This window comes from Cibotium barometz, chromosome 48, assembly GCF_041138505.1.
Source record: "Cibotium barometz isolate CiBa-2024 chromosome 48, ASM4113850v1, whole genome shotgun sequence".
In the NCBI taxonomy this organism is placed as follows: Eukaryota; Viridiplantae; Streptophyta; class Polypodiopsida; order Cyatheales; family Cibotiaceae; genus Cibotium; species Cibotium barometz.
The window spans coordinates 9,907,489-9,923,351 of NC_141093.1; the positions used below are offsets into that span (position 1 = coordinate 9,907,489).

The window sequence follows — 15,863 nt, forward strand, 5'->3', positions numbered from 1 at the left end:
AGATGCCGTTGCTATGGGCCAAATTATGGGATCCTATATATGACTCTTCGACGTTCTTTGCAACAGTCCATATATGACTTGCAAACTTCGAGATGTGGATGCATCTTGCTTGGAGTTATTTAGCCAATGTTTCTGATTAGATAGATTGAGCTCTCCTCTAACAATGTATCTCTAGTTTGACATACAGTTGTTTTAAATATATAGATACGATGAGTGACCACACCCACCATAAAGTGAAGCTGGCGATCATCAAGACTTTGCTATGAGGCACTGGACTTTCTGGAGATACACTGTCAGAGGCCATGGCAGATTATGTGGAGATAGATGATGCGGGTTTAGACGGCGCCATCGAGATTCTTGGGAGATTCAATATGCCCGTACGACCTGGAGAGGGTACATCCTCCCAGCCACATGCAAGAGTGGAGACTTCTTCTCATGCACACACTACAGCGCATCGGTAAAGCTTCTCGATTGATAAAATAGTAATGTCATCCTTTTTTTACATATAGAATTCTTAATATATATATCCTTTTAATGTCTTTGTTTGCTTAGGACTCCTATCCTAGGTACATCACATCACGAGAGTCAGCGGCTTACTCCTGATGTACCTCCTGGTACTCAGGTGACACCTGATTCACAGGCTAGTGGCCGTTCGTCCCATAGGTATATCTTTTATGGCGATTACGAAGTGCTTTTTAAGAACTCACATCTCAATATATCGTATGTTTGTATTGCACGTAGGCATCAGCGACGGCGGCGGTAGAGTACCACACCACCAGTGCCCCCACCAGTGCTGATGTGCACGTGCACTGGCACTTTGGGTGTCACATGTGACATCACGCCTAACGGGGGTATCCTTCAGGTCGGAGCCGGCATCGCCTTCAGACGACGTCGGATGAGAGACCTTTGCATGTCTTATCTACAGCGAGTTCATATACCATGGCAGTAAGTATTATTTAACATAAAGAATATGAATTACAGTTTTTTATTTAAATTACTAACTGACTTTATTTTGCAATGCAGCGATCAACTTGAGGATGACAAGAAATATGTCATCAACACACTGGAGACGGAGTTTGGGACATGATGGAGTCGGAAGTGGTTGCTAAAGCAAATGTGCAAACTCATGAGTCATCGACGCGACAATGCACGGTAAGTAGAGAGAGAGAAATGGAACAAAATGAAATGCTATATTTACGTCTTCAAAAGGCCAAAATGACCTATGAGACCAAAAAGTTACCACCAGAGAGCTCTGATACCAATGTCAGGTAGAATAGCGGTACTGATGGTTTGCTGCGGAACAAGCGTGAGATCATACATATATGTGGTCTCTCAATCTATGTTCATGAGGCGGCTGACAAGCATGGGGCCCATATTGCTACCGCATACATCAAAGGTGGGGTGACCATACATCAATGCTAGGGTGACCATAGTGTCATAGACAGAGAGAGCATAGCTGGAGCAGCAAATGGGCAGCGTGGGGGGTGCTGCGGCTAAGGGTACTACGGGTACTCACTGAGGGTGCTGCTGGAATTACTACCACGAAATGCTAGAAGACTGCTGGCTTTGATGGTCTACTGCTAGGCCAAATCGATCCAGGGGAGACAATGCTTGATTGAGGGTACTGAAGGTTGAGATGCTGATATTGGGGTTGAAACGCGAGATAGAAGCCTTGGTAGAGGAGGGGAATCGAATCTTGATACGAACTTTCTTTCAGTGAACTTGAAGCTGAAATTACCCTCTACACAGCTACAGCAAGAAAAAGGAGTCTGAGGGGAATCGAACCCCGACACTAGCCATATGAGGCTATCACCCCACGAGACTCCCCACCACCCACCCTTGTTAGTAAGTTTTCAAAAGAATAAAAATCATGACTTCACAATGAATTATTTTGAGATTAAATCTTATCGGATCCGTGAGTTGACATGTAAGACTAATAGTCCTCATCGTCATCTCTGAGATTAACCATCAATAAAATTTCATCTTCATTATTCTTGTTGACTTCGTATAGCTTCAAGAAATCTACATGTCATTGTTGCATGAAGAGAGATGTCATTTACCTACTTGAAGAAATGATACGATACTTTATAAATGCCGACTATGGTTCCCACGTAACCAAGTTCACTGTCGATAAGATTTGTGTCTCTTGAACTTGCACGTGATAATTGCTTGAAAGAGGCAACAACGCAAGAATTGTGAGTTAGACGTAAGTCGTCAATAGATTTTATCCGAAGATGTTGTCCATAAGCCCACATGTTGGTATACATTCGAGCCTAGACCAATAAATAAATTATTTAAAAAAAATGAGATTCATTTGTTTAGTTCAGAGCTTTCAAATCCCGACAAGTTACCTGTCTTTCACACCTGATCATAAACTCTCTTTGTTCCAATGAGATTGGCTCATGATCACTAATCACCCATACGGGTGTATAACCAATCCATGAAAGTAGGTATGTCCCCGTTGTTATTTACATTGGTTTGACGTCTGGATCTCCTCTTTTTACGTCTGCCAACTCGTTTGCTTGGAAGTTCCTTCTCATACTCATCAACGAATTGTTGTATGCATTCGGTATTATAGACAATGAAAGTAGAAATATCCAATTTATCTTGGACCTTAAGTCGAAAGGGACTCCCTTACCAGACAATACCTCGTCTGACATGGTAGAAGACGACTCATTTGTCCATACGCATGGAGCTTCAGAATCGGTTTTCTCAAGGTATTCACAAACGTAATACATGCATTCTTCAAGCATCCATCCCTCCGCCATAGAACCCTCTGGTCTTGCTTTTTGATGTACATAACCTTTCAATACTTCCATAAATCTCTCGACCCAAAACATCCATCGAGTGCTCACAACACCAGCGAGCTCTATCTCGTCCTCTAGATGGATTAGAAGATGAACCTAGATATCAAAAAAGGAGGTTGGAAATTCGTTTTCCATTAAACAAAGAAGCTCTATACATTCACGCTTCTTTTGTGGAATTGACCCTTTGGCAATCTCTTTAGATGTAATCCATCTATCAGTAAAAGAAAGAAGACATTAGAGATGTTTTTGAATTAAGAAGATATCAAATAAAATTTTATACTAAAAATTAATGACCGATAAATACCTTGCAAGCGATCCAAGGCAATATATTACATCTCGAACTCCTCTTGTAGTACATCCATCAATAACAAGGGGTAGAACATGCTACATACATGATTAATCCGATCAACAAAACATGCAAGAAAATAAATACTTACAAAGATCTAGATAGATTTACCTTCACAAAATTGTGCCAATCATGTGTTTTTAAACCGGACAAGCTCTTGTCATCCAGAGTGAACATGTTTCGACAAGATGCTCCATATCCTGTAGGCGTACGAATCGACTGAATCTTCTTGTTGATAGTCTCCAGCTCTTCTGTCTTGAGCACCCATGGGGCAGGCTCGTAGGTTGTCTCACATTGAGTTTCATCATAAAGTGCCCATAGATTGGGCTTTGAGTTTTGATCCTTTAAGTCATTTCTTGCTGCCGCTGTGTCTTTCAAGCCAACGAGGTGTTGCCATAACGAATGACCAACATTCTTGAATATGTGCATAGGATCAAGAACATGACATATCCTCAAATCCTTCCAATATTCCAAAGTATACCATATCGAAGGACTTTGAGCTAGAGCAAGTTTTCCTCTCGCTCGCTTCTTTATAGCGTCATCATCATCGCCGCTTATGATCTCCGACTCCGGATCGATAGCGGGTCCAACAGTCCACTTTAGATACCAATCCTTCGATGTCATTGGTATTGGACATCTCCCTCCTTCTACCTTTCCATTAAAATGTATGGCTTGCCTTCTGTCTCGTAATAATAATGATCTTCAGATAAAAATCGTCTATGTCAAAGATATATATTTTTGTTGAGGTTTTTGCTATAAGTCGATCTCAACCAATCACCACAAATTGGACGAGCTTTATAACCCTTGGTACATATCCCTGCATGGAAAACATAACAAATATGGTTAGCGCAATGAACATTGTACAAATGTATGAGACAATATATATATTTAAACCATTTACCTAAGCAAAAACCATATGCTGGAAAGTCGTGGATAGTCCATGCAAAAATTCCACGAACAATGAACTGTCTTTGACCAATGCTTCTGGACATATCCATGACATCAATTCCTCTCCACAAATCTTGAAGATCGTGGATGAGAGGGGCCAAATAAACATTCAGATCTTTAACTTGTCGTTTTCCTAGAATTAAGAGTGAGAGCATTAAATGCTCTTTCTTAATGTTGAGATACGAGAGTAGATTATAGTTAATAACTACCACTGGCCATGTAGACCATTTACTTGATCTCATTGAAAATGGATTCATGCCATCTAATGCTACACCCATCTTTAAATTGTGTGGTTCTTTTGCAAAATCTGGCCATCGCAAATTAATATACTCAAATGCAGGACTATCTAATGGAATTCGCATTACTCCATCTTTGCTCTTGTGCTCCGCTCCCCATGTCATAAGCTTAGCTAATTCAAGACTTTGGAAAATATGTTTTATACGTGGAGCCAGGGGAGAATGTCTCAATACCTTTCTAGGGACCTTACCTTTCTCCTCTTTATAACAAGGCATTTGACATTTTGGACACGTCACACCGTCCTCATACTGATCTCTATATAAAATACAATCGTTGGGACATGCATGTATAGAAGAATAGTCAAGTCCAAGACTACTTATCATCTTCTTCACCTCATCATGTGATGCAGGAAGGGAATTGCTTGTCAGCAAGAACTTCTGAGAGAGTAGCCTGCAAGTTCATTAAAAATATGATCAATAAGAAGCAACCATGTTTAGAATGTAACAAAAAAATATATTAGATTGTTACATACTTAAAAAGTGCTAAAATGGATAGATTACTCCATCCAAAACGGTTTTGAAGATTAAGAATAAGTAAGCTTGCACTGAGTCGTGTCAGTTGGCTTCCTGCGTAGATACGCTTTAGAGCTTTCGAAGATACTTCTCGTTGTTATTAGGAATATCGCTCGCACTATTATTTTGATACCAATCCTCAATAAAATCAGACATGCCATCATCGTTATCAAAGATATCATCACGTCCATTAAAGCCCTGAGAATATTGTTTCTTTAGTCTTGCATACGCATTAGGATCACTCCTGCATAGGATCCTCATGCACTCTATTGACATGTGAGATACATCATGTGAATGTTGATTTGTGGTATTGTCGATGTCATAATCCAGAATCTACATATTTGAAGGCAAAGAAGATTGTATCAATAGCATGCTTCTATATAAAAGAAAAGAGAGATGTGCATGGAATTCAATAATTATCACAGATACAAAATAGTTAGAGACAATAAAAGACGGTTATCAAATTAAATTAGAGACAGTAGAGAACGTGGTGCAATTAAAGTGTAGAATCAGGGTACAAGAGGTCAAAATAACATTAGGAATTGTATACAATGAAGCTCTCAACCCTCATCTGTTAAGGGTGCTCGTGGAGGTCTACGCCATCCATAATTGATCAGTAATTCATCACCAGCACCACGTAATGATCTAATAGCATTGACAACTATGTATCTTTCTACATCCCTACTCATATGTCCTGGTTCATGACTATTCTCACACTCCACAAACATGCAATTGGTTCTTGAACTCATCCCTTGACTACTACTGATTAAACCTGCTTTGTTTCCTTGAGAGGAGTAAGGTCTTCCGTCAACATAGAGTCTTTGTCCTTCTGCATGTGTAATCCCTAGGGATTTCATTAACGTCTTCACAATTTCGTGATCACGTTAACAAAACCTGTTGTTAACATATTAAAACTTGTGATCACATTGTATATTCACATGACCTGAGCAATGACCTGCCAGAACCCACTAGTCCCGTAACACCTCCGGGCTTCTTGTTTTCCCCGCGGGCCTACCGGGATAAGCATATATCCCGGTGGGCCCACCGAGAAAACCAAAGAACACCGGCGGGGTTCTGTTCTGTTTATAAACACTGCCCGACACCCATCATGGAACTTTTGGAGAGATAGTCCTTGTTTTGGGGGCGTGATATCTCTCCTCAAAGTACTTGTAGAGCTCTCGAGTTGCTAGAAGTGTCCTCTTGGGAAGAACGTCCTTATCTTGGGGGCTGTCGTCTTTCCTTGTAGGCACTCCTAAGGCTGTTGAGCTACTCATCCTTAGTTCTTTGAATTGGGGGTAGGGTGTGGTTCGTAGCTAATACTTGCGGAGATTTAGGGATAAATTTGGAGTCATTCAGCTTTGCATTTGAGCTATGTAGGTAATCTACCTCATTCTGCTTTATGAATGGTTTGATGGAGCCAAGAGTCTTGCTTAGGGGCTTGTATTGGTTCTTGATACTTGATATAGTTTAGAGTAGACAAGGGTCTATTGTCCTATACTAGAGTATTGGGCAAGCATAGATCTTTGATTTTCTTTGTGAATGTTAGAGAAGGTCTATTGTCCTATACTAGAGTATTGGGCAAGCATAGATCTTTGATTGTGTAAAGTATCCTTAATTGGGTACAAAAGGCATCCTTCATTGGGGGTGCAATGTGCATGATAGTTTCGAAGTAGTTTTGTAGTGAGACCTTGCAAGATAGTTTCGAAGTAGTTTTGTGTTATGTGATGATCTTTTGTATTTGTCAAGATAGTTTCGAAGTAGTTTGTCTGCTAATGTATGTTTTGTAATACGTGAGTGACTTTGTTGTTTTTTCATTTGTGTATTCATTGTTATATGCTTGCTTGAATAGGTTATTTGTTGAGATGGAGGACAATGTTGGATCCAGTGATACCTCCAATAAAGTTCAAATTCCAAATAGTAGGAAAAAAAAGGCACCTGGGATAGAGTGGCAATATACAATTAACGTTAGTGATTGATTCATAGATTGGGAGTGTAAGCTATGCCATGCAGTAAAATCAGGTGGGGCGCCTCGACTAAGAGAATACTTTTTAGGCGAACCGAAGAAAAAGTCATGTACCCACCCCTCTGCACCTGTAGTGGCCTAACGCATAAGAGAAGAAATTCAAAAGAAAGATTCAAGAAAACATGACACTCCTACCGTTAATGTATCAAGGCAGCAAGAACACTATTGTTCTAATCATCAAACTCCCACTACATCGCCTGCTTGTACTCCGAACGTCAATGTGCAACCAAAAAGTAATCTACCCAGGGCATCTTCTAGCAAGCGGAACTTTGACGTAGGAAATATACCCATGCGTCAAACTTCATTGCAAGAAAGCCTACGTCAAGGTCGGCTCGATGATGCACAACTCGCCCTTGCTGAAGCGATTTACTTTTCTAGGAGTGCTATGATGATGGTGGACAGTGAGCATTGGAAGAGAGCATGGAAGAAAATTGGTGAGTTTGGACCAGGGTTTTCACCGCCTACGTACCATGCTATGCGAAATGATCTATTAGAGAAATGTTATGCGCAAGTAAAAGAACGTGTACAAAGAATAATTCTTAGCAATATAGAGCTTTCTGGATGTAGTATAGTAAGTGATGGATGGTCTAATGTACAAAGAAAACCATTAATTAATATAATGGTTATTTCACCTAGAGGTGAGACTTTCATCCGTGCCGTGGATTCTGCTGGTTCAATCAAAACTGGGGCTTACATTGCTCAAGTCATTGGCTCTGTGATAGAGGAAGTGGGTGCCAAAAATGTAGTCCAAGTCGTCATGGACAATGCAAAGAATTGCAAGAATGCATCCAAAATCCTACAGCGACAATATCCACATGTTTTTTCGGTAGGCTGTAATACTCATAGTTTGAATCTTGTATTAAAAGATTGGTATAAAAGTGACGATACCAAATGGTTTGCCTCAATCGTCGACATTGCTTGCCAGCTTGTGAGATTCATGCTCAAGAGACAGAGAGTGTTAGATATTTTTTGACCTCGCATGTCAGTTATATTAAAGCTTCCAGCGGAGACTAGGTTTTGCACTCACTTTTACACTTTTGAGTCTCTTCTTCGAAATAAAGATGCAGTTTGCGAAACATTTACATGCATGGCATTTCATCACTGGGTCAGCTTGAAAAAGTGAAAGAGAAAATCAAAGTCTTGAAGGCAGCACTTACGAGAAGAAGTTGGTGGAACAGTGTGATGGATGCATACCATGTAATGATGCCTGTTATGTATGCCGTACGAAGTCTTGATCAAAGAGCGTCTAATCTCGGGAAAGCATGGATGCAATGGTGGACTGTCCAGCAGATTTTGGAGTGTCTTGAGAAATTAGAGCATTCAGTGGTGGAAAAGCAATAGCGTGTACCATTCTCCAGTAGACAAAGAAAAGTCCTATTGAAGTACTTTCATGCTAGATGGATTGGAGCGCATTCACCACTACACAGTGCTGCTTACATGTTAAATCCTGAATATTGGAATATGGATTTGATGTCCAACGTTGAGGTGGTGCAAGATTTTTATAAAGTGGTAAACACTTTCTATAATAATGTTGATGATCATGTAAAGTGCATAAAGGAGATGACCTCATTTCGATTGAAAGAGGGTTTATTTTCCAACTCCCTTGTTCAACAAATGGCTAAAGAGCAACCTGCATGGAAATGGTGGATGATGAATGGTGGTGAGCATTATGCTTTATTGCGCAACCTTGCGATGAAGGTTCTAAGTCATTGCTCTTCAAACTCAGGCTCAGAAAGAAACTGGAGCATGTACAAATATATTCACAGTACTATTCGCAATCGACTTCTTGCAGATCGAGCATATAAACTTGTTTACATGTATTGCAATGAAAAGATCTTGCGAGACATTGAAAGCGAAGAGTATGAAGAAGATATACCCAGATGGATGTACAATTGTGATGATGTAGTAGACGAGAACTTTGATGTTGGACACACGTCGTGCACCACCCTTGAGATAGAAGACAATTTAGACATTGACTTAGATGAGCTTAATTTAGCAGACGAGAGGGTAAACGGTGAAAGAATTTTGGAGCAAGATACTGACATAGAGGAAGAAGTCATTTCATTAATTTCATAAAAAGTACTTGTACAAATGATCGTATTTGGAGAAATTATCAATACAAAAGTAGGATTTATGTCTTTCCTAGCTTTCATCTTGAAATAAATTGCGAATTGCACTAGGAGTTGCATCTAAAGGTCCTGGTGGTTTATATTCGCTAGCCATGCCGAACACTGTATAAATACCTTGATTTATTGGGACACTGCATAATGCACATGTGGAAATATTTTGCATTTGCCTCACTAAACATATTAAGTGGTAGTAGTGTCCACAGGGTAGTATATACTGGCCGCTCCACCCATCGAATACTTTGTAACATACAGGACATTGGGGGGTGGAGGAACTAGTAGCCTCAGCAGAAACTCCCACAAGATCAGGATGTATAAAAAAACGAGAGATGTGGTTTCCTTGGCGCACAGGAGCAATACGTGAAGAGATGGTCTGTACATCTTGGCTGATCTTTGTGAGCTGCTCTTGAATCCCTCTATTGGCCGGGGGAGGAGTTGACGCTTGAGATAATCGCTCAGCTTCTTTCTCCTTCTCTGCTAGCTGTGCCCCTAAGCTTTCTTTGACCTTGTTTAACTCCAATCCAGCGCCCTCCACCATGAGAGCAAGTTCCTCCCTTGTGAATTTCACTGTCTCTTCACGTATGTCATGGGTGTTGACAGTGGCCTCTCTGGAGGCGAAATCCACTGGAGTTTCTAGGATAAATTGTGCATATAGCATCTTAGCAAAATAGAGTGGAGTGTCGGAGTTATGGAGAGGACGACCGTACACCTCCAAGACAATGCGCTCAACATTAATTTTGATATCATTGTGAGTGCAACGCGAAACCTTCCATCTTCCCTTCTTTATCTCGCCATCTGGACATGGCCATATTTCCTTTATCATCTCTGTGGTTACGCGTTTGTTTATGTCTTTCCATTGGGCATAAGTAGGATTTGTCTATTTCGACAACCCGCATGCTATTCTCGTAGCTTCGCGGGCTGTCAGGCCATGTGCAAGGGCCTTCATTCGCTCATATGCCTTCTTGGCTAACTCTTGATGCTCGTTTGCTTGCGCTTCTGCCATATCTGCATGAACGTAAATGACTTTAGGATTTTAATGAACTGTAAATGACTTTAGGATTTTAATGAACTGTAAAGATCAACGTAAGATAAATTGACCATTACCCTCAAAAACTTAAACGGTTTAACACCACGAGAGGAGATATGTATTGCAGACTTAATGAGAAATATCCACTTGACTCAAAAAATACTTCAAACAATGTGCGCACATCAAATTTTAAAGAGAAAACATAAACTTAAATACCACAAGAGGAGAGAGATATTGCAAAGACTCAATGAGATAATATTTCAAACAATGGACACATATCAAATTTTGAAGAGAGAAACAAAGTGCCATTCTTGAAACTTAATCTCCTGATACTGTATCATTACAAAATGGGCACATATCAAATTTTGAAGAGAGAAACAAAGTGCCATTCTTGAAACTTAATCTCCTGATACTGTATCATTACAAAATTGGGGTGAATGACACTGATAGCTCTACAAGAGGGCGTTGTGCCCTCGTTGGGTCAGTATTTAGTGATCTAAAAAATTCCACTACTTGCAAAATAGATTTTCGCTCGTCGCGATTAGGCAGGCACATCCAATTTTTAACTCTATAAATAATAGTATCCATGGTAACTTTGTCATAAGAACTATTATCCATCCACAACTCTTGTACTTTCTGCCAAAACTCATATAAAGTTTGTAATAAATACCCTAAAGCAAAAACATCAGATGCAAGAGTGTATACATCTACCAAAAACGGATCATAAAACTCCGGGGCTATCCACGGCCGTTTATTTCGCTCTCTGTCTACGTAGGAGACCGCCTGTGCCACCTTCTTAGGGTTCTTATCTGCTTCAAATACAAAATTGAGAGACACCCGTTTTTTGGGCGCTCTCAGCAGTAACCCCCAATCGATAATACCTACGCGTGGCTTCAACTCTTTTGTAAAATCCAACACTACATTGAATGGATGTAGGTCCGTATGTACAATTCCTGTCAAATGTGCTGTCGCTAGGCCTTCCACCAGGGCATGCATAATATGTGGCATGGTTATTACTATTTGTTTTATTTTAGAAAGTTCTAGATGACTTAAAGGAATATTATCGGGCGGGGGTTGTCTCCATCCTCGATCCAAACGGAAAATTGCTCTGGTGAACTCAGTGAATCTGAAGGGGACCTTCAGAAGAGTATCACCAAGCGAGCCGCCATTATAGTATGGGAAAATAGTGATCCAAGGAGATTCTTTTGTGAAGGAAATACACCTAACAATTGATGGGTGTAGAACCTGCATGCCCTGCTCTGCCTGGAAGCTCTCAAACTTGGTGTTGCCTTCTCCTTTGTAGTGCTTTCCGCAAAAAGTAATGTGCTCCGGCGAAAATGATATACCTTTAACTGTATACTCTTTTACTATGCCAAAAACACCAGAGCCTATTGTTCGCCCTTCGAGGAGAGCCTCGTGCGGGATGCCAATGAGGTGTTTTATTAAACAACATTACTGAAATCAACATCAAGCAAACGTGAGAGAACAGCAACAAGTGTATCATTACTTATCAATGTTCAAACAAAAACGGAATATCAAATAATTTTACTGAAATCAACATCATCCAACACATCATCAAACGTGAGAGAACAGCAACAAGTGTATCATTACTTATCAATGATCAAACAAAAACGGAATATCAAACAATATTACTGAACTCAACATCATGCAATACATTATCGAACGTGAGACAACCGCAACAAGTGCATTATTACTTATCAAGTGTATACATGTTGCACTCCTCATCTACACACCTATCGTGACAGAGAGAGAGAGAGAGAGAGTTGTGAAGTGTATTATGAGAGAGAGAGAGAGAGAGAGGGGGGGGGAGGAAGAGAGAGATATGTGACAGATAGAAAGAGAGGGGACATTAGATGATATTTTTAATAGTTTTGTGAGTTCCTAAAGAGAGGAAAATAATGTTTTGTATTCCTAAAGCACTCCTCATCTACACACCTATCGTGATAGAGAGAGAGTTGTGAAGTGTATCATGAGAGAGAGAGAGAGTTGTGAAGTTCATGAGAGAGAGAGAGAGAGAGAGAGAGAGAGAGAGAGAATTGTGAAGTGCATCATGAGAGAGAGAGAGAGGAGAGGAAGAGAGAGAGTTGTGATAGATAGAGAGAAGAAACATTAGATGACATTTTCAATATTTTTGTGAGTTCCTAAAGAGGAAAATAATGTACTGTTTTATTTTTTAAGTAAATAGAGGGAGAAAAAAGAAATTATTAAGAATTATGTATATTTTAAGAGAAAAAAAAAGAAATCCTCATCTACACATCTATCGTGTTGTGAAGTGTATCATGAGAGAGAGAGAGAGAGAGAGAGAGAGAGAAAGAGTTGTGAAGTGTATCATGAGAGAGAGAGGGGGGCAGGAAGAGAGAGAGAGAGATATTCATTTTTTCAAGTTACGATATTATGAAATAAAACGTAAAGACAATATGATGTAAACTTTGATCCATGAAATACTCATGCCATGTTAGCAACCAAGTATTGCATGGATCACACACAATAAAAACAATACAAGTCAAATCAAATAAATTTACGACATTTTTTCGACCGCGTTAACGAACACATGCCGTAATATGCAAGAAAATTTATGACATTTTTTCGACCGCGTTAACGATCAAATGCCGCAATATGCAAAAAACAATATATGCACTAGCGGACGACACCAACTTGCCGCCCGATTCTATGGGAATACGAATAGGATACGGACATACACTGGCCGCGTTACCGACCATATGCCCACATTTGACAAAGGGAAGGGAAGGGAAGGTGACATCACCATAACGATACTATGCTTGCCGCGTTACCGACTAGTACTACTACAGCGTGCCAGACTTACCATAGGACACAGACTAGCCGCGTTATCGACGACTAAGTGCCCCAGGGTAAGCACCATTCCGAAGAATGGCCTTACACACACACCCCTCGTGTGGCAGACCACCCACATCCTGCCGCGCATTGCGACAATGGGCGGCTGCCCGCACGAACACACACCCACACACACACCCCTCGTGTGGCGAACCACCCACATCCTGCCGCGCATTGCGACAATGGGCGGCTGCCTGCACGAACACACACCCACACACACACACACAAACACAAGTCTCATTACCTGTGTATACTGTCAGCAATGAACTCCCAAAGGGCCCCTCGGGCCCATATATATAGAAAATTGTAGCCCGCCGGGCTCGATGACGACCCCGGCGGGACCCGCCGGGTTTTTTATTTTTCCCGACGGGATCGCCGGGTATTGCAAAACCCCAGCGGGATTTTATCCGGTTATCAGGGAGCTTCCCACCGGCTTTTTTAAGAACATGTTAACATGTTAACACATGTTATTAACAAAAAAAAATTTGTGATCACGTGAATATAAAATCATTGGTAATCCCTCTATCAGAAAGAGAGGCTGCATTGAGACATAACCCATAAGTACTCATGCTCTGAATGTAGCGAGTAAGCTGATGCCATGGACCCCATCTATATATAGGTCCACAAAAAGACATAAGGGTGACCTCTGAACGAGGGGGCACATGCAAATCCTATGCAATAAAGAGGCCTCGTCCTGCTCCACTGATGGTAGACGGAGCAATCATGTAGCGATTTTTCCAGAAGCTAAAAACCACATCATCTAAAGGAAGTGATCCTCTCTTCCACCTCCATATCATCTTCGATCATATGTATGTACTCGAGAATGCAAACGAGTAGGCAACGGATGATCTCCACCCGTCTTAGCCTCCAAAGCAAGAGGTAGAGGACGTCGAGAAACCTCGAGCTGCAACTGACAAATGACCTATCCGTGCCGTGTGCGAGGGACATGTGCACCACTGATAGTGAAGTCATCCTCATCATCAAGTGAATATACCTACATATATAATATGGTTGCATTATATATGAGCCTTTGATTTATAAAATAACCAATAATAAAACTAAGGGAGAACAGTCACATACCATACGTCGATGTCGCTCCTCAGGTGGTGGTGCTTGCTCAAAAGTACCATGAGTCATCTCATGTGAAAATCACTCCTGTCGTGGCCTCCGATATGTGCCACGACAATGAGCGCACCAGCGTATAATAGACTCATCGTAGTAGAAATTATCATAAACGGGTTCATGTGCAATATTGGAACTCTGTGCACCCCAACCACCAACAGTAGGAGGTGGCGGTATACCCTCTGATTGGTCCGAATCTGATTTTCAAGTACCATAAAAACATGAGTCATTTATCAAATGATTGAAGTTAAAAAATCAATAAAAGAAACAAAACATTGAAATCTAACAAGTTCTATTGTATATTCTAACGCTTATTGTAATATGAAAAATAAATAGATGCTACTGTATGGTGGAGACAAACAAGAGGAGGGCTGATATGTGCATGGAGACATGGCAATACTTCTGCAAGGAGAGATGCCTATGCATCACTTTTCCTCAGCAGAAGGTGTGTGCCTTTGCTAACGTATATTAGAATTAATATGAACTTTGCTAGATTGATTCTAACTATTCTCTAATCTATGTTATTTTGTTTAATCAAATTTACATAGACGGCAGCACGAAAGAGACTGCAAGCTGGTCACACATCTAGACTAGGCCGGATGGATTTGTGGCCACATTTGTGAGTATAGACCGTTCAAATTTTAACTTTAATCAAAGGTAATATTATTGAATGAAGAAATCAATGTCTTTGGTTCTGTCTTGATGCAGACCAAAGACTATGGTCGTGCACCTACAGCGCAGGAGATGGAGTACGCCACATACAACGGCTACCGCGCTTTGCAGGCGACACTTGCTGTGACAGGCCAAATCCACTTTTGGGTATCACTGTTTTGTTTTGTAGTTTATTTTCATGTTAACTGTAATATGTTCTTATTTGATTTCACTAAACTAATGTAGGAGCAATATGGCGAGGACGACATGAAAGAGGTGGCTCGACAGGAGGCCGAGGGGCGACGCCCAGAGGCTGAGAGGAGCAGCGGCATGATCGCGGGTGGGGGCACGGGTGGTGGCGCTGGTGATGGTGGTGTTGCAGGTGGGGGCACAGGTGGTGGCAGTGGTGATGGTGATGGTGATCACGAGTCTGATACTAGCGACTCGTATAGTGATGGCTCATGTAGTGATCATACTTAGGGATCTGTTTTGTATATGTGAGGATTGATCACCACACACTCTAGACACATGTACGTATATTTGTTGATGATATATATTGACGTATGTTCATTGCATCACTGAATTTGTCTATTGTCAAACAATTAATTATTTGTCAGTAAGTTAATTAGCCTAAGTATCTGCGAGAACGTTATTTATTTATCTTTACGTATAAAAAAAAAACCCTAAACAAGGAAAGAGGCGAGGCCACGTTGTAACACATCAAAAGAAGCAAAAGATTGGCAAGCATCAACAATTTCTCAAAAGCTCTTGGAAAGCTAGATAGAGATAAATCAAAATCTTTATCACAGTTCCAGTGATGTTTTTCTATGTTAGGCTCTAATATTAACAAGCTTTTGATTTTCATAATTTTTGCAGAGGTCCCAGATTCTACGCTACGTATCAACTCAAGCTAACTTTCAAGCTTAAAGATCCGAACTATAAAGTTTCAAAGCACGTGATTTCAAAGTATCAAGCTCAACATAAGCTATTACGATTACAATACCATGTACCATGTACCAATATATGTACCATGTACCGATTGCAAGTCCGAGGTTTCAACATGATACCAAATCAAGTACCAAGTACCAAATCTAACCCTCTCTCCTTGTTGATATCCACGGGCTTCAAGC

General features: G+C 40.7%; 1 protein-coding gene and 1 pseudogene across 1 annotated transcript; one reads left to right on the plus strand and one right to left on the minus strand.

The window, feature by feature from the left end:
• The first annotated feature begins 209 nt into the window (after window positions 1-209).
• LOC147610792 (uncharacterized) lies at window positions 210-15,213 on the plus strand (annotated as a pseudogene).
• Window positions 3,241-4,400, minus strand: LOC147610793 (uncharacterized). The gene has a single exon (XM_086785072.1). The coding sequence runs from the start codon at window positions 3,775-3,777 to the stop codon at window positions 3,241-3,243; it is 537 nt and encodes a 178-aa protein (XP_086641198.1). The 5' UTR covers window positions 3,778-4,400.
• Window positions 15,214-15,863: the final 650 nt, after the last annotated feature.

What these genes read in the sequence shown, in the direction of transcription:
- LOC147610793 (XM_086785072.1), bottom strand. Translation starts at nt 3,777, where the DNA reads ATGACATCGAAGGATTGGTATCTAAAGTGGACTGTTGGACCCGCTATC.